The sequence below is a fragment of the Podarcis melisellensis genome (assembly GCF_964234715.1).
Source record: "Podarcis melisellensis genome assembly, chromosome: 3".
Lineage (NCBI taxonomy): Eukaryota > Metazoa > Chordata > Lepidosauria > Squamata > Lacertidae > Podarcis > Podarcis melisellensis.
Genome location: NC_138530.1, coordinates 24,380,189 through 24,401,445, shown reverse-complemented (window position 1 = coordinate 24,401,445; position 21,257 = coordinate 24,380,189). Strand labels below are relative to the sequence as shown.

Here is a 21,257-nt window from a genome sequence, read left to right as displayed (position 1 = left end):
TCTGCCCGGGCTCCTCCTCCTGCTTCTGGGGGCGTGGCTTCGCGGCTCGCTCCCTCTCCTGAGACTTCGCCGAGGCGCCATTTTGAAAAGCGTTTTGTTTGTGGGCCGAACCCGAGAGAGACGAGAGGAGGAGAGGCGGCTTTCTCCTCCCACCCCTTTCGGCGCGGCCGCGACGTTGTTTCTGTCAGCCATTTGGCAAAGCGTCGAGCCGGGTAAGTCCTCCCTCGCTCCGCGGCTACTGCTCCGTCCTCGTTTTCTTCTCCGAGCGCCTGGAGCATATACTGTATAACCGTCGCCTGGCTGGGTCAGGCATAAAGGGCCTGATCCTGATCCGTCTTTTCCCTCAGGGGAACCGGCCAGAATTTTTGGACACTACGCTAAAAACACAGGATGGGCGTAGAGACACCACCTTATACCTTAAACCAAAACTGACCGACAAACAGATCTACCTGCTTCTAGCTACCATCCCAAACATATCAAACAATCCGTTGTATATAGCCATGCCCTACGTTACAGCCGCATCTGTTCCAACCCTACAGACAGAGACTCTCACCTAAAAGATCTACAGCAAAGCTTTTTAGAACTAAAATATCCGCCTGATGAAGTTAAACAACAGATCAACAGAGCCAGGCTGATTGGGGAGGGATTAGTTTGAAACATCAATCAGAGGTTTATAGCAAGTTATACAAAAAAGGTCATATAGATATACAATATAAAATACAGCAAAATATGTAACATACTTTATTTAAAACCCCTTTGGCCAGCTCTTTGGCTGAGAAAAGGCTTCCAGAGCAGTTTAGAAATGTCAGACTTTTAATTGAAAATAAATGGCACAAAAAGAAAAATGGATGAGGAAACCATAAACTTGTTCTTGGTTAGATAATTCTTGTAGTGACCACTGGAATGGAAAATTTTAGGGTAACCAAAAGTGCCGACCTCTGCTGATAGGAATCCTGCAAGCCCATTTCTTCTGCTATATCCCTAACAACAAGAAATCTAAGTAATCTGTTTTAAACTTTGCTAAACAACAACAAAGTACCTTAAATTGTCTTGAACAAAGCATAAAGCTTTATTGTTTTAATATATAATGAATAAACTCCGTTTCCCACTTTCCTACCCTCTTGTACTACTACTGTGCTAGTCAGTTTCATGATACATGCCATCTTAATAGAATGCAAAGAATAATTTCTTAAAAGAGAGATGTGTGGTTCATGTTCCCCTCTTCTCTGATAGGGGACTATTGTTTTCTGATTCTGTGTTACCAATAGTAGTGCCTACACAGTACCTTTCCATGCGTTCACCGAGAGTGGTGGTGGAATTTTCCTGTTGGCCAATGTAAAGTGGCTCATGAGTCTCATTATGTCTCCCTAGCCTCAGGGTTGACCAGGCCAGTGACATCCACCTTTCTTGCATCTGAGGTCGTATATGATGTCAGATTTAGGAAAGTTCAAGTAGCAGATGTTGTGAAGTTTGTGTTCCTGATTCTTCCTTTACAAGAAAAAAACCAAGCCGTTTTGCTTGTCTGTACTGCAATTGATTTCAAGCTGTGGCTGCAAGGAAAGATCTGACTGAATCTACAGATAGAATCACCGGACATCATACGATGTCCTGTGATTGATAGGTGGGCAGGGGTTCTCGCCAATTAAAGTGGCCTGTGGAGGGCTGGCCCTCTGGCTGGCTGGATCCAGTTCCCCACCCCTGCTGTTGGCTCAGCAGCCTTGCATTTGCCTATTTGTGACATCTTCGTTTTGAAACTGTACTCATAGTTGCATCGTATGGTACAAGGCACAGACTTGGGTAAGATTATCTAGAAGACTTGCTTTGATATTTCTCTTTGTATCAATAAGATGGTGTATAATTGTTGGTAACTATTTTTAACAGACTCTGCTGGAAACCTCCAAAATTACATTAGGGGAAATTTGATTCTTAAACTTTTATGTTGAAACATGACTTTATTTTCCCTTCCAGTATTTCTAATAGATGGAAGGAGGAGCTGAAGACCTAATGGATCAGCCTGAATCTGCTCCAGAAAACATACAAGTGACTGAAACAAAAAAAAGGTGAGATATAATTCCTAAGTTGCTGCTGTTGTTAAATGTCATATTTAAACAATGAAAAATGTTTTATAAAAACTAGAGTGAGTTTTACGGCATCTTGAAGGGTGGTATTCAGCTAAGTTTTTCTTAGAGTAGTTCCAATGAAATTTATGGAAATAACTTGGTTGTGTTCATTAATTTCAGTGGGCCTACTCTGAATAAATTTGGTTGAATACCACCTTAACATATATGGATATTTTCATGTTCATCAGCTGCATTAAGTGTTATCCTGAGTTGCAAGTACATATGTACTGGGATTGTAAGCAGTCATCCCCCCCTTCCATTGGGTTTGTGTATATTTTTACATATATGTAATCTGAAACTAAGTGCCCTAGGTCATGTACTAACATAGTGGGTTGTATCCAACTAAATTTTGCTTTGAGTAGACTGATAGAAATTAGTTCACTGAAGTTAACTCTGACTATTACTGTCAGTATCTACTCTGAGCATGACTGGTACTAGGCACAATGCAGCATTCCCAGGTAAGATCAATTGATGAAAGATTTTGAGTGACATAGGGTTGGCATATTTTGAATTGAAAATCCGGAAAGAAAAGTTGTTGAGCTTTTTTCTTTTTGGGGAGGGTGGGGGCAAATTTGTGAGCCGTTTTTGAGCTAGTTTTATGGAAAAACTGCACTGCCACATGGGCTGCCATACTTCCAGGTTTTCCATATATTTGCAGTATTCCATATACAGTATGTCTGGGAAATTCCTGACATATGGCAACCCTAGGTTGACAGCCGATGAAACTCTGCTTCTGTGCATGGTTTAGGAAGGGAAAGCAGGCTCATGTGCCACAGCTATGAGGAAATCACAAATTCAGTGGGTTAAGACTTCTAGTATGGAAATGCAATTCTGCAAAGAACTTCATCCGTCTTGTTAGTTAGTTCTGTGTGGCCCACAGGTTATTTCTGACCCTTGTTAAAGGAGGATACAGCTTTCCATATGACACAAAATATCTGCAAGGTTGATGCAAATTTGTGTTCTCTTTTATGGGTGGGGCAGAGGGCCTAATCTACATACAGTGTGGACCTGCAAAATCCTGTTGGCACCCCTAGCCATAGCAACTTGTCCGTTGTTCTTAGAACAAAAAAAAAGTGGTCAGAATTTCATATGTTCTCCTTCGTTATGCTCAGAGGCCCAAGAGGTCGGGGAAGAGGCCGAGGTGGCAGAGGCTATACCAGAGGGAAAATGCGAGGCAGATCACTGAATGGCTTTGGGCCGATAAGGTAATCTTTAATTTTTTTTACCTAATGTACATTATTTACTTATTGTATAATGTTGTACACATTAACTTCAGGGTGCAAACTTCATAACTGGCAAAGCTTGAATACACAGTTGCAGTTCAAATTGTGATGGTTTTGCAGGCTTAAAGGGATGTGCATGCAGGTACGTTTCCCCTACTGAAATGAGTGTTGCACTTGCTTGCAGATGATCACAGGTCCAACTTCCAGCATTTCCAAGTAGGGCTTGGGAAAGGCTCCTTCTGAAACTCCAGAATGTGACTGCCATTCAGGGTGTAGCCAAAATGGGGTCATCCAGATGTCACTGGACTGGAGCCCCTCTTATTCCTGACCCTCGGTTATGGAATAAGGCAGCTTCATATGTTGAGCTGTAACCAAGAACGTGGTTAGAACTTAATCATGAGCTTTTGTTCAGAAGATAAGATAAGCCAGACCTTGACTTACCTCACACATGGCTTAGGAGCAAAAGGGACCGGAAAGGGCCAAAATGGCTGCAAGTTCTTTTCCAGGAGTCTGCACATTTGCAAACCTGGACTTTTGTCTCTTTATTAAGATTTGCTGAGTTGCTCATGCTTTTAGATTGGTGCTGAAAAGTTCTTGTTTTTGTAGACGTGGAATGGGAAGAATGCGGCCATATTCAGATGTAAGAGGGCGAAGAGGAGGACGAGGCGGACCTCACTTCTCGCCATCTCTGCCTCGGAGAGGAATGATGAGAGTGCCTTTTCTGCCACCCCCACCATGGTTAGTATTGAGGTTGACAGTGCAAATATATTTAAAAACAGTGACTGTAGTTTTGGGTTAGTTAGGGCTGTGCTTGGGGTTGATTCACCTAGCTATATGTTTTATATATGCAATTTGCATTAGTTGCAGAATTGGTTGTGTCCACAAAGGGAAAAAAAAGTTTCAAGAGCTGGAGATCAGTTTTGGGGATTTTCCACTGAGGAGATGACACTGCAATTGATGGGGGTTTTTTTGGAATCTAAGTTATGCAACCGAAAGGTTGTATGTGACTCAATATCAGGAGTGCTTCTTTGGAAAGAACAGTAGCACCTTAAAGACCAACTAAGTTAGTTCTTGGTATGAGCTTTCGTGTGCATGCACACTTCTTCAGATACACTGAAACAGAAGTTACCAGACCCTTCTATAAAGTGAGAAGGTGGGGAGGGGTATTACTCAGAAGGGTGGTAGGAATCTTTGTCTTTGGAAAGATTTGGGGTTGTAAAATATACCTCAAGATAGCTGATGCTAATCAGACAATGAAAGTTTAGGACTGAGAGCTACTGAGTTAGATCAAGCACTCCTGTACATACAAGGAGAAATTACCTTCCCCATATATATATATATATATCTCCCCCACACTCATCTGAAATTTGGAGGAAATCTTGTAAAACAGGCAACTATTCCTGGCAACTCTGAAAGCACAATTTTTAGGTTAAAAAACATGTTTTATTATCAATATGATTGCTGTCCTGGGCTCCTTTGGGAAGAATGGCAGAATGTAAACTGAATGAATGAGCAAATTCTAATAAAAATTACCGTATTTTTCTATGTATAAGACTAGGTTTCCCCCCTAATAAATAATGTCCAAAATTGGGGAGGGGTGTCTTATACACGGGGGCCATCTCCCCCCATTTTCTTAAATTGGGGGCATCTTATAGACAGAGAAATACGGTATGTTTTTATTATTATTTGAAGAAAATGCCTGTCTGAAGCAGGGAAAACAAAACAAATAGTTACATGATATATAACTGGGTACTAACCATAGTCATATGATGATGGTCAGTTGGGTCTGTCTCTGCAGTTTTGAGCTTCCTCCCCCACCTCCCCCTCCCCCACCACCTGGACCAATGGGCTTCAGAGGAATACCTCCTCCTCCCCCCAGAGGCAGAGGGATGCCGCCATGGCCACGAGGCCGTTTCCCACCTCCAAGCAGGTAAGATTCCTTTCCCACTCCCTTTTTTAGCTCATATTACTTTACACTTAAAGAATTTTATGTAACAGTGTTTAAAACTTAAGGAAGGTTAAGTATTCAGAACGAGGCATATCACGTAGAGACTTTAAAAATCGGAACTTATTGTTAGCATAATATTTAACCACACTGGAAGCTTTCTAAATATGCATGTTGGAAGCATACTCCCAAATTGTAATGTAGGGTTTTAAGTCTGTTGTTTTTAAAAAGTAACTCTTTTGAGAAGGGAAAAAACAACAATTATGATTTTATCCTTTTATACAGCTTTCCCAGTGGACCCGGTGCACCACCTCTTCCGCCACCTGGGCGGGGCCAGAGATGGCCTGGGCCGCCAGGTGGCAGATACTATTAAAGAGGCTTATTCTTTAAATTCAGTAACTGGGATACATCCTTTTTACCTTAAGACCATTTGAAATGGCTGGACTAAGAATTGCCTATAAAGCATTAAAGAAGGCAAAGAAAATAACAGAGTGCTTGATATTCCATATTTTTCCAGCAGCCCTTATGCACCAAGTTGGTAAAAGCCATATATTTTTAAAAAATATCCTAAAGACCTGTGACTCCTTGGACACTTTCAAGCATATCCTTTTGAAGCCTGTTGTTTGTGGACCTTGGCATCTGCACACTAAAAGTTAAAAGAAACATATCTTAAGAATAGGTCAAGCTTTAACTTAATTCAATTAAGTTGTGTGCAGCTCTTTTTTTGGAAATACATCTTGATCTGTTTCAGTAACATGTATTTGTTTGTTCTAAATCTTGTGAACTCTGGTTTCAAATGCACTTACATGTGGTAACAATAAATTCATTAAGATACTTCTTACTTCAAAGGGGCAATTATTCTGTATCATGTGGGGAAATATAAGCAATGCACAAAATGTAATGGATAAAAGAAACTGTGGATGTTAATTTAAGAAAAAAAAATTACAAATGAACAGAAGTTTATGGACTTTGTTTAAAATTTTAATTACTGTTTCTGTTACGCAGCTTGACCTTGGTGTTTAAATTTCTAGCATGTAATAACTACGTGGAGTACAAGGCTAAACATTTGACCTATTGTATAATTACAACTGGTGATGTTATCAAAAACATAAAATGAAAGGCTGTATTAAAATCCGCAGTGTGCATATTGTTGACAGATTTCTGTACATTACACAATCACTTTAGATTTGATTTTGTTGTGCGCTAGAAAAACTTAACAAAAATGGAACATGTAAATCTTTTTTTGCTTGTTAAAATGACAGATAAAATTGTAAAATTCTGAAACAGTGCTATTTAATGTCAAGGATGATCACAGTAGTAAATTTACATTCATTAATACGGTCTGTGTTCTTCTGTGCTGAGGGCTGAATAGAAACTTTTTTTTACCAGTCTGGTGCAGTTTGGGACTTTTTAACTTAAGCAGTTCCTACACTGGGTCCAAAGTCTACAAGCAAAGTTTAAAAAAAATGAAGAAAAGCAATAAATTGAGGTATGAAAGCATATATAGATGTCTATATTCTACTCTTAACACTTGGCTTCCAGTTAATTGGTATCTTAACAAAATGTATTAACCTTAGCTTTGATAAAACAAAACAAAAACCTGACTTAGATTGATACTTGATCAGAACCTCAACGTTCCCAATAAATCACGAAAGCTAATATTTAGCCTTCACAACTTATTCTTTAAAAGTGAAAAAATTCAGTTGTGTATAACATATTAGAAAATACTTTATTCATTTGGTTAAATCATTATACTGCAACGATGCTTTGTTTTGACTTTGTGTTGGTTCATTATGTTGGTTTAAAAACACAGTATTGACTGCAACTTTTAAAAAAGCAATCTAATGTTGCCCAATGGTGAAAGAATGATGCTGTTGTTATCTTCTGAAGGGTAACATAGTCACCCTTTGAGGCCAGTGGGAGATGGCATGCAGACCTTTGGGAGAGCTTTCATCAAGGCCTTGAGGTGAGACAGTATTTAAACATTTTCCCCACTCACTTTCTTTTTCTTTGAGTGAAGTGCACATTCATCCGAGTTTGATTCATGTCTGAAGTGGGGCACATACACAACACACAGTCTCGATTCTGTTTCACTCAGAACAATAGCGGCCAATATACAGAGTTACATCCTAGTGCAACCCAGTCATACAAAAGGGATTCATCAGGTTCAGTTGGAGAAACTGAGTTGCCAAGCACAAAGTGGTGGGTCAACCAGGCGTGTGTCCAATGAAGCTGGGCTTTATGCAGAGCTTTACCGAAAAGGTTACTGTCAGAAATTACTAAGCAATACACAAATTCTGTTACTTGAAATAACATTTGAACATATAAAGCCATGTTTACACTGAATTGGAACATTCCTCCGTCTAGTCCAGGGGTGGGGAATGATCTAGCTACCAGGCTATATCCTTATCTCTGCAACACAGAGACACATAATAGATCCACTTTGTGAGGTGGGTGGGGTTGGCCATCTGTCAGTCACCTGACCTCATGATGTCAGATGACCTGTTTTTGGCTGTGTGGTTCAAGCGCCATGCTTATTATTGGGGCTTGCAAAAGGTGGACTTTGCAGGCGCTTGCAAACCCACTTTTGGCACAGATGCATCTATACCTAACCCACACTTGAGACTGCATGTAGGGCAAGTCCGTGTGGCTTAACCCAAAGGGCCTCATAGGTTTCCTGCTGATCCAGCCTAGTAATGTCTGTTCTTACTGACCATGGATCTCCTAAGATTTTCCCCAGCCTTGTTTTCTGAGATAGCTGTAACTTGGTGCTTCCAGAAATTGAAGCTGGCATTCTGCTTGCAAATACCACTGAGTGTGGCCCATCTTGTTAAAGGAACCACATGCCCTTGATTTCCCCCTTAAACTGAACTAGTATTTGCTGTTCTCCATGTGTTTGAAAATGCAAGGAGAAAAGGATTAGTATGTTCAGTCTTCTATATTATTCTATACCAACTGCTGACAAGAGTAATGAACAAGCAAAGCAAAGCTGCTTTGGTAATAGTAAATCAGTACTAGCCTGTACATTTAGTAGCAGGAATATATTGCTGAATTTTATCTGTTGATATGGAGAGTAATTGAACCCAAGCATAAGAGAGAACGCAAACACTTTTAGTGCTCTAGTACAGCAATTCACCTACGTGATGGGCAGAGCAATCAAAAATGATAAGGTAGCATGGCATGGCATATCTACCACTACATCCCAAGTCCTGCTAGCTCATGCCAACCAGGGTAGGTGATGTGGGTGTTCTCTGTCAGTACACCAGTTCAGGCTGGCATAGCTGAGGGATGGAAGGGGAATGGAACAGCTTTGATGCTGTTACATAGTCAGCGTGGCTTTGCCCTCTGCTTGCACCCCATTTCAGAGATGTAGTACCTCAGTTGTCTCTTAATCCCATTCAGCACTAAAGATCTGGGGCTTGGAATTCCTCTTTTCTTTTTCCTTTCTTTTACTATAAGCTGCATGAGATTACTGTTCAGAAATTTAAAATACAGTAGCAGGCTGACAACACATATTTCTGATTTTTAATGTTCATGGAGAAGCAATCAGTTTGGAAGCTTGCAATCGCACAAATGTTTGTATAGACTGAGAATTAATTGTCCTTTCTAGTGTATTAAAGTTGCTGCAGCCATCTGAATTGTGTATAAGCATACTACTCTGCAGGAAGATTTCAAGTCTATTGTTAAGGTAACACTTGCTTTCATTATTGCCTTCTTTTTTAAAAATGGTGATGATGCTGCTTTGACAGTGAACTGTTTTTCTGACCTTCTATATTTCTGTGGGGAACATCCATTGCAGATGTGGACTTAAGTTAACAGCCTGCGAAGCAGTGTGTATCGGTGCAGCTATTTTAACTTTTCAGGAAGATTAGGTTGAGGTCCTGTCTCCCTTTCCTGTGAGACTGCAAGGTCTCTGGAATGTAAACAGAGTCCTGTGACTCCCAGCAGCTGCTCAGTGGGAAACAGAAACTAACACTCTCCTCCTTTTGATAAAATTCTACTTGCACTGAATTGCAACTGAGTGCAGAAAGAGCTAGTGTCTAGTGCCTGTATAAACTGTAATAATGCTCTGATGCAAAGTGAAATGATAGAAACATGGTCCTAATATGAGCAACACATGCCTTCATCATTGGCCAAGCAAGTTCAACCTGCTTGGCTCTCCTTCCTTAAGAAGTCCTCAGTGGGAATTGTTGGTCATGATGTTGTACAGGATGGTCAAAGGCTGACACTAGTAAAGACAAAGCAAGGATGAGGGCAAAACTTGAATTATCTTAGCATCATTTGCTGAATCCAGACTTACCTGGGAGTAAGGCCAATTGACAACATTTCGATGTTTGAACACATAATTTATAATCATCTCCCCCACCCCTATTTGTTGTATCACTTTTTTAAAAAAAAAGCCTGAATAGGCATGTATAAGATTATTCAGACTTACTCATTACTAAATTAAGCTAACTAACACTAATATTACACTTGTTTATTCAGAGGTTAGTCCCACTGGATTTATATAGGATTGCAGAATTAGTCCAGATTCAATTCCATGGTATTTATGTTTCTGATACTATACTTGAATTGTATTGTGAGAAGCTTTTGTAAGTTGCTCTGAGAGTCTATTGCCCTATTTAGAAAGGCCAGTGTATTGTTATTTTAGCCACAATCTGGATGTTTTAAGAACCATAAGCAGAGCATGAATGTGGTAGGTTGCCCCAGGGACCCAGCGTTCGGAGATACTGTTTCTGTTACCAGGAAGAATAGTCATTGATAGATCTCTCATCTTTGGTATTTTTGCACTGATCCTGTTAATTTCAATGGGGTCTCTGCAGAGGAAATTCCTGCTGAATTATTCCCCTTGTCAGTAACTCTGTAAGTACATTTAACTCAAATTTTTCCCATAGGGACCATTTCACAGAGAAACACGGTAGATAAATCTTTCACAGTAGCCTGATCTTGATTCAAGCTTGAGCCAAGGGGTGTGTGTAATATATTAGGAATGTTTTGTCTATTGCAATAAATTACATCCCTAGATCAACTCATTTTAGAGACAAAAATGTATTTTGTGGTCAATGAATGAGAAACTAATAAAGTATCTAAGCACTGTGATTGTTGTGTGATGGAAGTATTTACAAGGTGTATACAGTACATAAACACTACTCTTCTGTGCAGCATCATTGGGAGGAAGGAAATGGCTCATATGAATATATACATTATTCACTGCATGCTTTCTTCCATGCTGCAACTCACAGTGGTGGATATGAAGTTTCCTGTCTGACATGAGATTATTCTGTAGACATATTCATCCAATTAATCCTAGTTGCATTTGAATAAAATCCAGCATCTATTCCTACCGCACAAACCCCTTTAAATGAACAACTGCTACTCAAGAGGACATTATGCTCTTGTCTATGGCCCTATTCATCTTCTGTTGCACTCAAGCTGCTTATGTCAGATGGTTTGCTTAGGTCCAATGGAGCTCCTGTTAAACTGGCACAAGATACATAGCTGGCTTATTTTGCCCTGGCAGTATTATTGCTGCTGAGGAGATATGTAGCACTTTTAACTTTCTGGCTAAAGTCATCAACATGGGGTGGAGTAACAGTAACCCCACCATTAACTAAACATGACTGGTAATTCAGTCTCCCTGCTGTAGTTTCTTGAGAGCCAAACCACATGGGGAGCTCTCAATACAAATAGATACCTAGCTAGACACTCATTACAGCAGTAGGATCATGTACTGACCAGTCCCTTTATCAGGCATCTTTTTTGTGCTATGGCAGAATAGAAACCTTTTTCCCTTTGTATTTTCTGTATCCTAGCTACCTTGAGTCTAGTTGCTAAGCGACAGCCTATACCTAGGAAAGCGTTGGCTATTTGTGGTTTTCTTTTTCTTAGGAAGACAACTTTCTTTGAAACACTGTTTCAGTAAAAAAAGACTACTATTCAAATATTGCTCAAAGCAATAATGAAAAAAAGAACTTGATTCCCTGAACTAAATAGAAAAAGGGGAGAGATGCAGTTTTCAAAATTATCCATTTTGCATATTTAAAAAAACCAAAAATTTTAATTTAAAAAAAAACCTGAGTGAGACGTAACAATGCAGTCCTTTATGGAAATTGGTATGTTAAATGAAGCTTGTTCATAGGTTAGTGAATATCTTTTCCAGGAATGCCAGTAACTACTACGGGGTTAGAGCATTCTGGGTTTGGTTCCAAGAGATCAAAATGCTTTAGCAAACTGAGTGATGTCACTGATTTGTAAAACAAGAATATGGTTGCTGGGCAATTGAGAGATTTGGGGTGGGGGTGCAGATTAACATATCAAATTATTAAGTGTGTTTATGGGAGAAACAGATTGGCTTGTGCCCCAGTTAAAAATATTTCTGTAGGCTTTTGATTGTTTCCTAAACATCCTGTGGTTATTAGTAAGCTCTATGTGGGAGATTAGCATCTGCTCAGGGCTGGCCTAATTAAGACAAGCTCTTTGGCACAGCTTGGTCTTACACTTCCTCTTTAGCAACAACAACAAAAAAGCTAAGAAGGAAAAATCAGCTTAAGATTACCTTTCCAGCAGTATGCCCAATTCTCCAAGAATAGCTGACACTATGGATCAGAACTAACAGCAATTGGAGAAAGTCATAAATCCTGCAAAATCATCCTTGGCTGTGTGAAATCGAAGCTCTGTCTCAAGCAATTAGACATTTTGCATCTCAAGCTGACTAGTTCTCATCTCGTTTTCAAAAAAGCAGTCACTTTTCTTTTTAGAAGCGGTTATTACACATTAAGTACTTGGGAATTTGGTGCCTATTAAGTAACAGGTTAACAGGGTAATTTTTTATCCACTACAATTAATGTCCATTTGGTAATAAAGAGAATGAAGATAAAAGAAGCACCTTTGCACTGAAATTGAGGGGATTTTTTTCTTCAGTCGAAGCAAATGAACCATGTCTCTATAGCACTGCAACCTTGATTTAATCATCTTAGAGTAAGCCGCATTGAACTCTGTCTTCTGAGTAAACACAGGATTTCACTATACATCTACAGTTGCCCAGTGTTTTTTGCAGAGAAGCAGGACAATTTCTATGATTGTTTAAACACTAACATGAGGCTGCTTCAGGCTTCTTGCATGAATCATAGTGCCCGTCCACAGCTAATTTCGTGTGTGGTGAATGTAGCAGCAAACATCCATACATCAGTGGGGGTAGAGGGGAAGCTGTGGCAAACATGGTCCTTAGCTGTATTTGGCACTAAGAACTATGGATATCTGGCACCACACACCTGCTCCTTCTAGCTGATGTTACCTTCCATTTCTTATGAGTGGTACACATAAAAGATTCATACGTAGAACACAGTGACTCTTCTGATAAGATCCCTATTGTGAACAAAATACAGTCGTACCTTGGATCCCAAACGCCTTGTGAGTCGAACATTTTGGCTCCTGAATGCTGAAAACCTGGACGTGAGTGTTCCGGTTTGCGAACGTTCTTTGGAACCTGAACATCCAACGCTGTTTCCGTGGCTTCCGATTGGCTGTAGGAGCTTCCTGCAGCCAAGCGGAAGCTGTGCCTTGCTTTCCAAACGTTTTGGAAGTCAAACGGACTTCTGGAACGGATTCTGTTAACACCATTGTATTCTGTTAACACCTTTTCTAAGAGTTATATAGAAGGAAGTACAGGTTATAAATACAGTTGGTTGCAGATGGTTTACAAATTCAACAGTACTCTGCTAAGGGCCTCTTTATATTATGCTGTTCATATTGAAGTAAATATTCTGATTATAAGCAACAGTGTCAGCATAATTTAAAACCTTTTTTCCATGTACAGTCATACCTCGGGTTGCAGATGCTTCAGGTTCCGTTTTTTCGGGTTACAGACCCACCGAAACCCGGAAGTACCAGAATGAGTTACTTCTGGGTTTTGGCGGTCGCGCATGCGCAGAAATGCCAAATCGCAGCCCGTGTGTGTGCAGACGCAGCACTGCGGGTTGCAGATGTGCCTCCCACACGGATCACGTTCGCAACCTGAGCGTGTACTGTACAGCAAGACATGATACACAAACAACAGATAACACAACTTCTGTCAAGTGTCTGTCGTCCACAATCTCTTCCGAAACATGAGTGTTTTTTTGAGAATTAATCTGGTCGAAAAGCAGGCTCATTAAAAACTAGTTCATTACAGGTCCATTCAAGAAATAGTATATTTCTCTCTAACAGAATGACATTGTTACATTTAATTTCAACTCTAGAGGATGGGGTCTTCAGACCAGGCATTTAGGATTTACTTGTTGATTCTTCTACCTGAGGCAGTGTGTCCCAGACTGGTCTCTGGATATGTTCAGGAAGTCTTTCTAGTCTTGTCTAAAAAGAAAGTATCAAAAATGAGGTTTAAAAAATCATGCATGTGCAATAGCCATTTTTATGCTAGAACAATCCTAGCACGTTTCTGTGATACTTATATGATTTCTGTGTTTCTATAAGTTTCTGTGATACTTATATTCCTAAAATTCAACACATGTATGACATGCAGATAGGCTAAAGGTAAAGGTAAAGGTACCCCTGCCCGTACGGGCCAGTCTTGCCAGACTCTGGGGTTGTGCGCCCATCTCACTCAAGAGGCCAGGGGCCAGCGCTGTCCGAAGACACTTCCGGGTCACGTGGCCAGCGTGACATCGCTGCTCTGGCGAGCCAGAGCTGCACACGGAAACGCCGTTTACCTTCCCGCTAGAAAGCGGTCCCTATTTATCTACTTGCACCCGAGGGTGCTTTCGAACTGCTAGGTTGGCAGACGCTGGGACCGAGCAGCGGGAGCGCACCCCGCCGCGGGGATTCGAACCGCCGACCTTTCGATCGGCAAGCCCTAGGCGCTGAGGCTTTAACCCACAGCGCCACCTGCGTCCCCTTGCAGATAGGCTACCAAGTGGCAAAAATCCCATTTTGTCCGATAAATGATAAAACTACAGAACAGTTTATACTACAGAAGCAAGAACAAAGTTAACTAATACCTTTTTTACTTCCATAGCAACCCCTTCAGGTAGGTTTCGTTGAATGTATTCCAAGTAAACATTGGCTGTGCTGCCGGTTAAATGCTTTAACTGAAACAAAAACAGTATTTTAGTTCTCACATAGCAATGAATAAGACATGTGCTAAAGGAAACCAATCTGTAGGCTGTATCTGGCTTACTTTTCCCCAGCTTTTGTAGCCCTACTTGGACCAATATAGATACCACTGTTATGACCATTCTAGGTCAAACATTAGAGGCTTGAATATGGCTCTCAAGCTATTCACCACCTATTACGTTTAATATTTTACACACGAGTATGTACCGTATTTTTCGCACCATAGGACGCACTTTTTCCCCTCCAAAAATGAAGGGGAAATGTGTGTGCGTCCTATGGTGCGAATGCAGGCTTTCGCTGAAGCCTGGAGAGTGAGAGGGGTCGGTGCGCACCGACCCCTCACGCTCTCCAGGCTTCGCGGACCTCTTCGCAAGGAGCGGGAGCACTCCGGCTCCTTGCGGAGAGTTGCCAGCATGCCGAAGCCTGCGCGCGCTGAGCTCAGCGCGCCCAGGCTTCGCGGACCTCTCCGCAAGGAGCCGGACCGCTCCGGCTCCTTGCGGAGAGTTGCCAGCATGCCGAAGCCTGCGCGCGCTGAGCTCAGCGCGCCCAGGCTTCGCGGACCTCTCCGCAAGGAGCCGGAGCGCTCCTGCTCCTTGCGGGGAGTTGCCAGCATGCCGAAGCCTGCGCGCGCTGAGCTCAGCGCGCCCAGGCTTCGCGGACCTCTCCGCAAGGAGCCGGAGCGCTCCGGCTCCTTGCGGGGAGTTGCCAGCATGCCGAAGCCTGCGCGCGCTGAGCTCAGCGCGCCCAGGCTTCGCGGACCTCTCCGCAAGGAGCCGGAGCGCTCCGGCTCCTTGCGGGGAGTTGCCAGCATGCCGAAGCCTGCGCGCGCTGAGCTCAGCGCGCCCAGGCTTCGCGGACCTCTCCGCAAGGAGCCGGAGCGCTCCGGCTCCTTGCGGAGAGTTGCCAGCATGCCGAAGCCTGCGCGTGCTGAGCTCAGCGCGCCCAGGCTTCGCGGACCTCTCCACAAGCAGCGGGAGTGCTCCCACGGCTTGCAGAGAGCTGCCTGTTTGCGGGCTGGGGTCGGGGGAAGCTCGAGCTTCCCCCGCCCCAGCCCCACGCCTGGGGGGGGGGGGAATAATTTTTTTCCCTTTATTTCCCCCCAAAAAAATGGGTGCGCCCTATGGTCCGGTGCGCCCTATGGTGCGAAAAATACGGTATGTGTATGATGAAAGAGGGGGTAGACAGCTGTTATTTCCTGAATAATAAAAAAATGTTAATCTGTTTGCTAAGCACGTCTCTTATTTAAACATGCAGCTCTTCACTCACCTGCACGTGACGGTAATGCGTTCTCATTTCATACTGAACTCTGTGCTTCTTGAATATGTGCACTGATTTTAGAAGTGTGAATCGTTCTATCTTCTTTGGAGGTTCTTCTCTAAGAGATACAGCAGTTTTCATAGAATCATTGGTCATTTTAGTATATTCATTTGTTTCTGAAATTACAGCCACTCCACTGACAGCTTTCAATAATGAAGCTGCCTGGCAAGCAGTGGGGAGCAGGGAGAGAAACAACTGAGCCTCCAACTCAACTGATTGGCCTTTGTGGCTGTATGCAAAGAGATGCAAGTAACCTAAGGTTTTTTTGGGGGGGGGGGTCATGGAAATGGGCAAGGGAAAACCTCATTAAACTAAAGTCAGTGGCAAAACTCTTGCTGACTTCAAGAACTGTTGTCAACAATTTAAATATGACAAACTTTTTAATAAAAAATCTTAACAGTAATACTGCTAGTTAAAATCATACTTTTGAGTAAATATGCATTGCCTAAAACACAAGGTTACTTCTACCTTCAGAAACATTGAACTGTTGTTCAATATGATAGATTTCTTAGCAACAGCAGCCACAAGATGTTGTACTTCTGGACTGTAAATTTGCAAGAAAGTGTCTTGCATAATTTACTAGTCCTTAAGCAGATTGCCTAATAGTCCATATTCCAAAGTTAGAATCAATGAGCTCAACTGTCTGTTTATGACTACGGTTATATCCCATCTTAACTCCAATGAGTTCAAACTGTCATATGTGGTTCAGCCCTCCATATTTTATCCTTACAACAACCCTGTGATGTGGTTGGCTGAAGGTCAACCAGTGAACTTTGCAGCTGAATGAGGATTTTGAATTTTAATCTCACAGACCCTTGTCTCTAACCACTGCACCACACTTGACCTCAAAATTATATAAGGGTAGTAATTTGATATCCTGGATTCTTTCCAATCAATAAAACAGTTTTAGTGTGCTTTATGCATTCTCTCTTGTTTTTCAAATGTCAACGAAACCATTAGATTTGAAAGCATTAAGCTAAGATGCAATTTTGCTAAGTCTTTTATCTACAATTATCCAGCTATAGTTGGATAATTGGTTGGACCAATTAGAAAATGAGATTTTAGAATTACTGAGTAACTACAATGGATAATTGTACTTACACTTTTTCTATGGAGAGACCAAGTTCTTTAGCTGCAAGCACCATGAAATACTCATAACTGTCCAACACCATTCTGTCATGACCTTTCACCAAAACAGCCAGTTTCTTATATAACACATCTGGTTCATCTGAAACAGATACCTGGATGTAAAAACAATGAGAAATAAGCAAAGAAGCACTCATATTTTAAGGCTTGGCAGCCTTAATTAAAGTCTTGTTTTAAATAATTGAGTTCAAATTAAGTTGTTATATGCATTTTTTGTGCCCCAACATTGTTTAAACCTTATCAATATGCAGTGGTACCTTGGTTCTTCCAGGAGTCCATTCGACTCATGAAACCATTCGAAAACCAAGGTGCGGCTTCCGATTGGCTGCCGGATCTTCCTGCACTCAAGTGGAAGCCGCGTCTGAAGTTCAGCTTCCAAAAAATGTTTGCAAACTGGAACACTTCCAGGTTTGTGGCGTTCAGGAGCCAATTTGTTTGGGAGCCCAGCCGTTCAAGTACCAAGGTACCACTGTATAAAAATGACTTGAACTTACATGGGGGTTACATTCTGGGGATAGTGCATAAAGCCAAAATTGCACATAGCCAAAACACAGGAATAAATGGCAGGTGGGAAAACCAATGTATTTTGTTTTCAGGATCCCCGCCCCCTTTCCATCCCCTTTTATTTATTTATTTTTAATTTGCCAAGTACGTAAAGCCGAATGTGCACAAGTTCAATATGCATAAGTTGTAAAGTACCTGTACTCCCAATCTCAAAGTTAATATTTTTCAGAACATTTTATTAGTTACTGGCAAGTTATAAGAAGTTCAAAACTCAAGACTTACCAGGGATTTTTCCTTAGGCTGCTGAATATTGGTGTGCACGCCTGAAAACTGAAACCACATCAAGTGATTGTTGCTGAAATAGGAAAAAGGGATGTGTGTGATAATATCACGACAGGAGCAATATAAGAAAATGAGTGTTTTAAGAATTTAGCTGGAAGTGATAAACTTACTGAAGAAAGCTACATTGCTTTAGTGGAACTCTTCTTTTTAAAAGGCAAGCCTCTGGTCCCTAAGAACATAAAATAGGATTGGTATGTTAAGATAGCAATGTTGCTACATTGTTGGCCAGCTACTTCAGCTTTCCAGATTTATTTAGTCAAATAAGAAAATAAATACCTAGATGCCCACCCCCATTTAAAATACATTAGAAAAAGTGGGCAGTTGATGAGAAAGGAGACTTTATTTAGAACATTATTCATACAAAAGGCAGTCCACAATTACAAACTAACACATCAGTTCTTTCTAGATTCCTCATGTATTCTGTAACTGTCATAACTGGATCTTCTACACACAATCCCCTTCAAGGCCTTCATGTTTAAATGGGCTGCTGCTCATCCATTGAGGCCAAACCTGCCGCCTCATAAGCACAGCATTTCCCACTCATTGCCCCCTGGCTGCTTTTGGGGTTTCTTAGCAGTAGATTCCAAACCTGATGTAGTAAAAAAAGCTGTAAAGGGCAGCAGTGCAACAGGAGGGGGGAAGGGCAATAGCATAGCTACTTCCCTTACCAGGCTGCAATGACATGGAAGCTTCTATGTCCCATGCTTCTCATGAGATACGCACATCAGTTCATAAGCAGCCACCAATAAAGTTTGCCATTGGGATTCTGGGAGTGCTATGCATTCTAAAACAAATGAGAAAAGCCAGGCAAAACCACAGCAAATAGGTATTTTTCCAGTGTGAAGGTGGTCACCGGGAAAACCTCTTTGAATGTTGCCTGATAAAAGACAGATAAAGGTGCTGGAGACTTACTAACACGAAAGTGACAATGACTATTTTTCTCTTTTGTTTACTATGTCAACTGAGATGAATGGCAAAGCTACTCAAAGGGTTTTAGAGATCACCATTTAAGCAACAGACCGTTGCTTTAGCGTTGAATAATTCCAATAACATAGAGCCATTGCCAGTAAAAGCTTTTAACAATTTTCCATTGCAAAGACTGGAATGCAACCCTGCCAAGTAGGCTAGGTTGGCAGTGTCTGGCCCAAGGTCACTGTGTGAATTTTGTGGCTCAGTAGGCATTTGAACCCGGGTCTCCTAGTTTGCACATACGTATTTATTACATTGCCAGTTATTACAGCTGCAGTAACCTCGGAATGCTAATCTTTCCAGTGCACCTTACAGAAAAACCATCACACCACAGCAAACGATATCAACGTATGACGCTTTCTCGCGGGGCCCTGTGGTGGGGAAGGGATAAAATCCTGCGAGAGCAGACCCGTCGCTGAGGTGGTCCTTCCCACATAAAAGCCCAGTTCTGAGGTGACCATATTCGCCAGCCTCCCTCTCCTGGCACATCCCTCCCGCTCAGATATATATTATCCAAAAGCAGCTCCGACGTCGGCTTTTTAAGATTATCACCCTATATTTAGCGGCTTAGACATTAACTTATACCGCCCCGGGGAGCCTCCTCGCTGCTCAGCCGAACCCTGCCCCTAGGGACGCCACAATCACCTTCCACAGCCGGCACAAGAAGCTCATTCCCCTCCGCGCCGCCATCTTGCCCTTCCTCAAGCAACTTCCTACGGCCATGACATCATAGAGCTCAACTTCCTGTAGGGTCTGAGCGGCGGCGTCGATCTCTATGGCCCTGGGATACAGGTAATCATAGAGTTCTCTAGCCGAAGAAACCATAGAGGCGTAAACAACAAAAGTTCCTCCTCTGGTCGTGCGACTTTCTAGCTAGAGAGGCAAAAGCTGCAGCTGCTCATTGCTGCAGTGCCTTTGGCAGCAATCTAACAAAAAACTACCAGGGCTACAAACAGATCTTCCAGTGTGGGGGAAATTTGATTATTACTATTTTATTTTAAGAACTGCGGCATTTTATAATTAATCATCATCATCATCATCTTAATGACCTGCAAATTCTCCCTGCTCCAGGAAGGAAAAATCAAAACCATCTAAAATTTCCCTTAATATTGCGAAAGAATGGTTAAGGCCCATATTCCAGAGTCTTGAGGATGAATTGGGTTTTGGAACTACAATTCCCATCAACCTCAGCATCAAGGATGATGGGAGTTGTAGTCCAACAGAAGATGGGAAAGACGCAGGTTGCCATCCCTGCTCGCAAAAACCCGACCGGCATAGTCAGTGGTTCATAAATGACTTGTAAATGGCATTCGGAGAGCAACCTTGCGCTGCAGCTCTGGGTTGTTCTAGCTACAATGCTGAGCTGGGAGGGGAAGATGGGAATGCTGAAGAATTTGTTACTATTATTCATTAAATTTCTATACCACCTTTCATCCGCGGATCACAGGACTGCTTACTGTACAACGCCACATAACACAATAAACAAAACAATAACTCCCCCTCTTGCCCGATTTAAAAGGCCAGAGATTTTTAAAATTTAGCCATGGGTGTGGACTACTCTGCTCTAATTCAAATGTGTGCTGGGGTGGTGGTGAGGCAGCCAAACAACTAAATACTGTAATGCTCAAATGTGGACACAGCGTTAGCTGGATGCAACCGTCAACAAATTTAATATGAACTTCAGGCATCTGATGAAGTGGGCTATAGCCCACAAAACCTCATGCCACAATAAATGTGTCAAATCTTTACAGCGTCACAAGTCTCTTGTTTTTGGTACATGAGACAAGCACAGATAATCCTCTGGAAATGACTGAAACGCTAGTGTGGCGGTTATGCACACGCCTATTCTTTCTCACGTATGTAGCGGAGCACTACCTCTAAGTTTGGGGGCCCATTTTGGTACAGGCAACTCAGATAAACATCCCAACTTTTAAAAAATACTACATATTTCAAATGAATATTAATTTATTTAAAAGAATTCTTTTGTCACGTGAACAAGGAAAAAAATCAGCAAAGTACATCTTATCAAAAGTATAAAATACTGTTCTGTGGCAGCGTTATGTTGGTTCCCTTTGATTTTACAAATACAATATTCTGTCGATTTAAGAAAAAGCTGAAATATTTCTATATAGTACATAGTGCTCTCATGAACTAACTGGGATTCGTGCCCCCTCCAAAGAAACAAAAAGGAAAGGGGGAAAAGAAAGAAAAAAACACCATGGCACATCATCGTATGAAATTAAACATTTTAGTGCAAACCTGAATAAAATTACACCCTGAAGTTAAACCACATGCAGTTCAGGTGCAATTAAGCCGTAACAGGCAAAGTTTTCTTTACAAAAATAAAAAGAACTACATTAAAATGTTTATTATTTTATCCCCAAAGAAAATTCTTTACACTACACTGTAACTCTGAAATTATTTACAGCTTTTCTGTAACAATATAACAGCAGTTAAATATGCCTGAAAATAAGATTTCCTCCCCCATAAAATAGATTTTTTCTTTTGTTATGTACAATTTTTCTCTAATTCTCTACTGGAATTATACCACAATAAACATGAAACATTAACAAAAAAGGGAAA

The 21,257-nt window shown here is 41.5% G+C and overlaps 2 protein-coding genes across 9 annotated transcripts; one reads left to right on the top strand and one right to left on the bottom strand.

The window, feature by feature from the left end:
- Positions 1-57: 57 nt before the first annotated feature.
- LOC309365904 (uncharacterized protein) lies at positions 58-12,641 on the top strand. 8 transcript variants are annotated; one of them, XR_014166275.1, is made up of 8 exons: positions 58-212; positions 1,969-2,060; positions 3,233-3,325; positions 3,950-4,081; positions 5,142-5,273; positions 5,574-7,254; positions 8,899-8,976; positions 10,184-12,641. XR_014166275.1 is itself a non-coding variant. In XM_081904515.1 (6 exons), exons 2-6 carry the CDS (start codon positions 1,981-1,983, stop codon positions 7,186-7,188), a joined length of 447 nt encoding a protein of 148 aa, XP_081760641.1. In that variant the 5' UTR covers positions 58-212; positions 1,969-1,980; the 3' UTR covers positions 7,189-12,641. The 8 variants fall into 8 exon arrangements, 2 of the variants coding, with proteins under 2 accessions (XP_081760641.1, XP_081760640.1); XR_014166276.1 differs by having other exon boundaries at positions 9,088-12,641; XR_014166274.1 differs by having other exon boundaries at positions 7,179-7,254; positions 8,899-12,641.
- Positions 12,642-13,459: 818 nt separating this feature from the next.
- On the bottom strand, positions 13,460-19,530 carry MRPS10 (mitochondrial ribosomal protein S10). Its single transcript, XM_081904440.1, has 7 exons — positions 19,320-19,530; positions 17,816-17,874; positions 17,646-17,718; positions 16,815-16,954; positions 15,663-15,771; positions 14,282-14,371; positions 13,460-13,637 (listed from the first exon to the last, which is right to left on the bottom strand). The coding sequence occupies exons 1-7, from the start codon at positions 19,497-19,499 to the stop codon at positions 13,551-13,553; spliced, it is 738 nt and encodes a 245-aa protein (XP_081760566.1). The 5' UTR covers positions 19,500-19,530; the 3' UTR covers positions 13,460-13,550.
- Positions 19,531-21,257: the final 1,727 nt, after the last annotated feature.

Excerpts from the sequence above, each read along its gene's own strand:
- LOC309365904 (XM_081904514.1), top strand. The coding sequence starts at position 1,981 with ATGGAAGGAGGAGCTGAAGACCTAATGGATCAGCCTGAATCTGCTCCA. Across the intron at positions 2,061-3,232 it reads GTGACTGAAACAAAAAAAAG|AGGCCCAAGAGGTCGGGGAA; the intron begins GTGAGATATAAT and ends CGTTATGCTCAG. Across the intron at positions 4,082-5,141 it reads TTTCTGCCACCCCCACCATG|TTTTGAGCTTCCTCCCCCAC; the intron begins GTTAGTATTGAG and ends CTGTCTCTGCAG.
- MRPS10 (XM_081904440.1), bottom strand. The coding sequence starts at position 19,499 with ATGGTTTCTTCGGCTAGAGAACTCTATGATTACCTGTATCCCAGGGCC. Across the intron at positions 16,955-17,645 it reads AGCCTAAGGAAAAATCCCTG|GTATCTGTTTCAGATGAACC; the intron begins GTAAGTCTTGAG and ends TTTTACATCCAG. Across the intron at positions 13,638-14,281 it reads TTGCTATGGAAGTAAAAAAG|ACAAGACTAGAAAGACTTCC; the intron begins GTATTAGTTAAC and ends CTTTCTTTTTAG.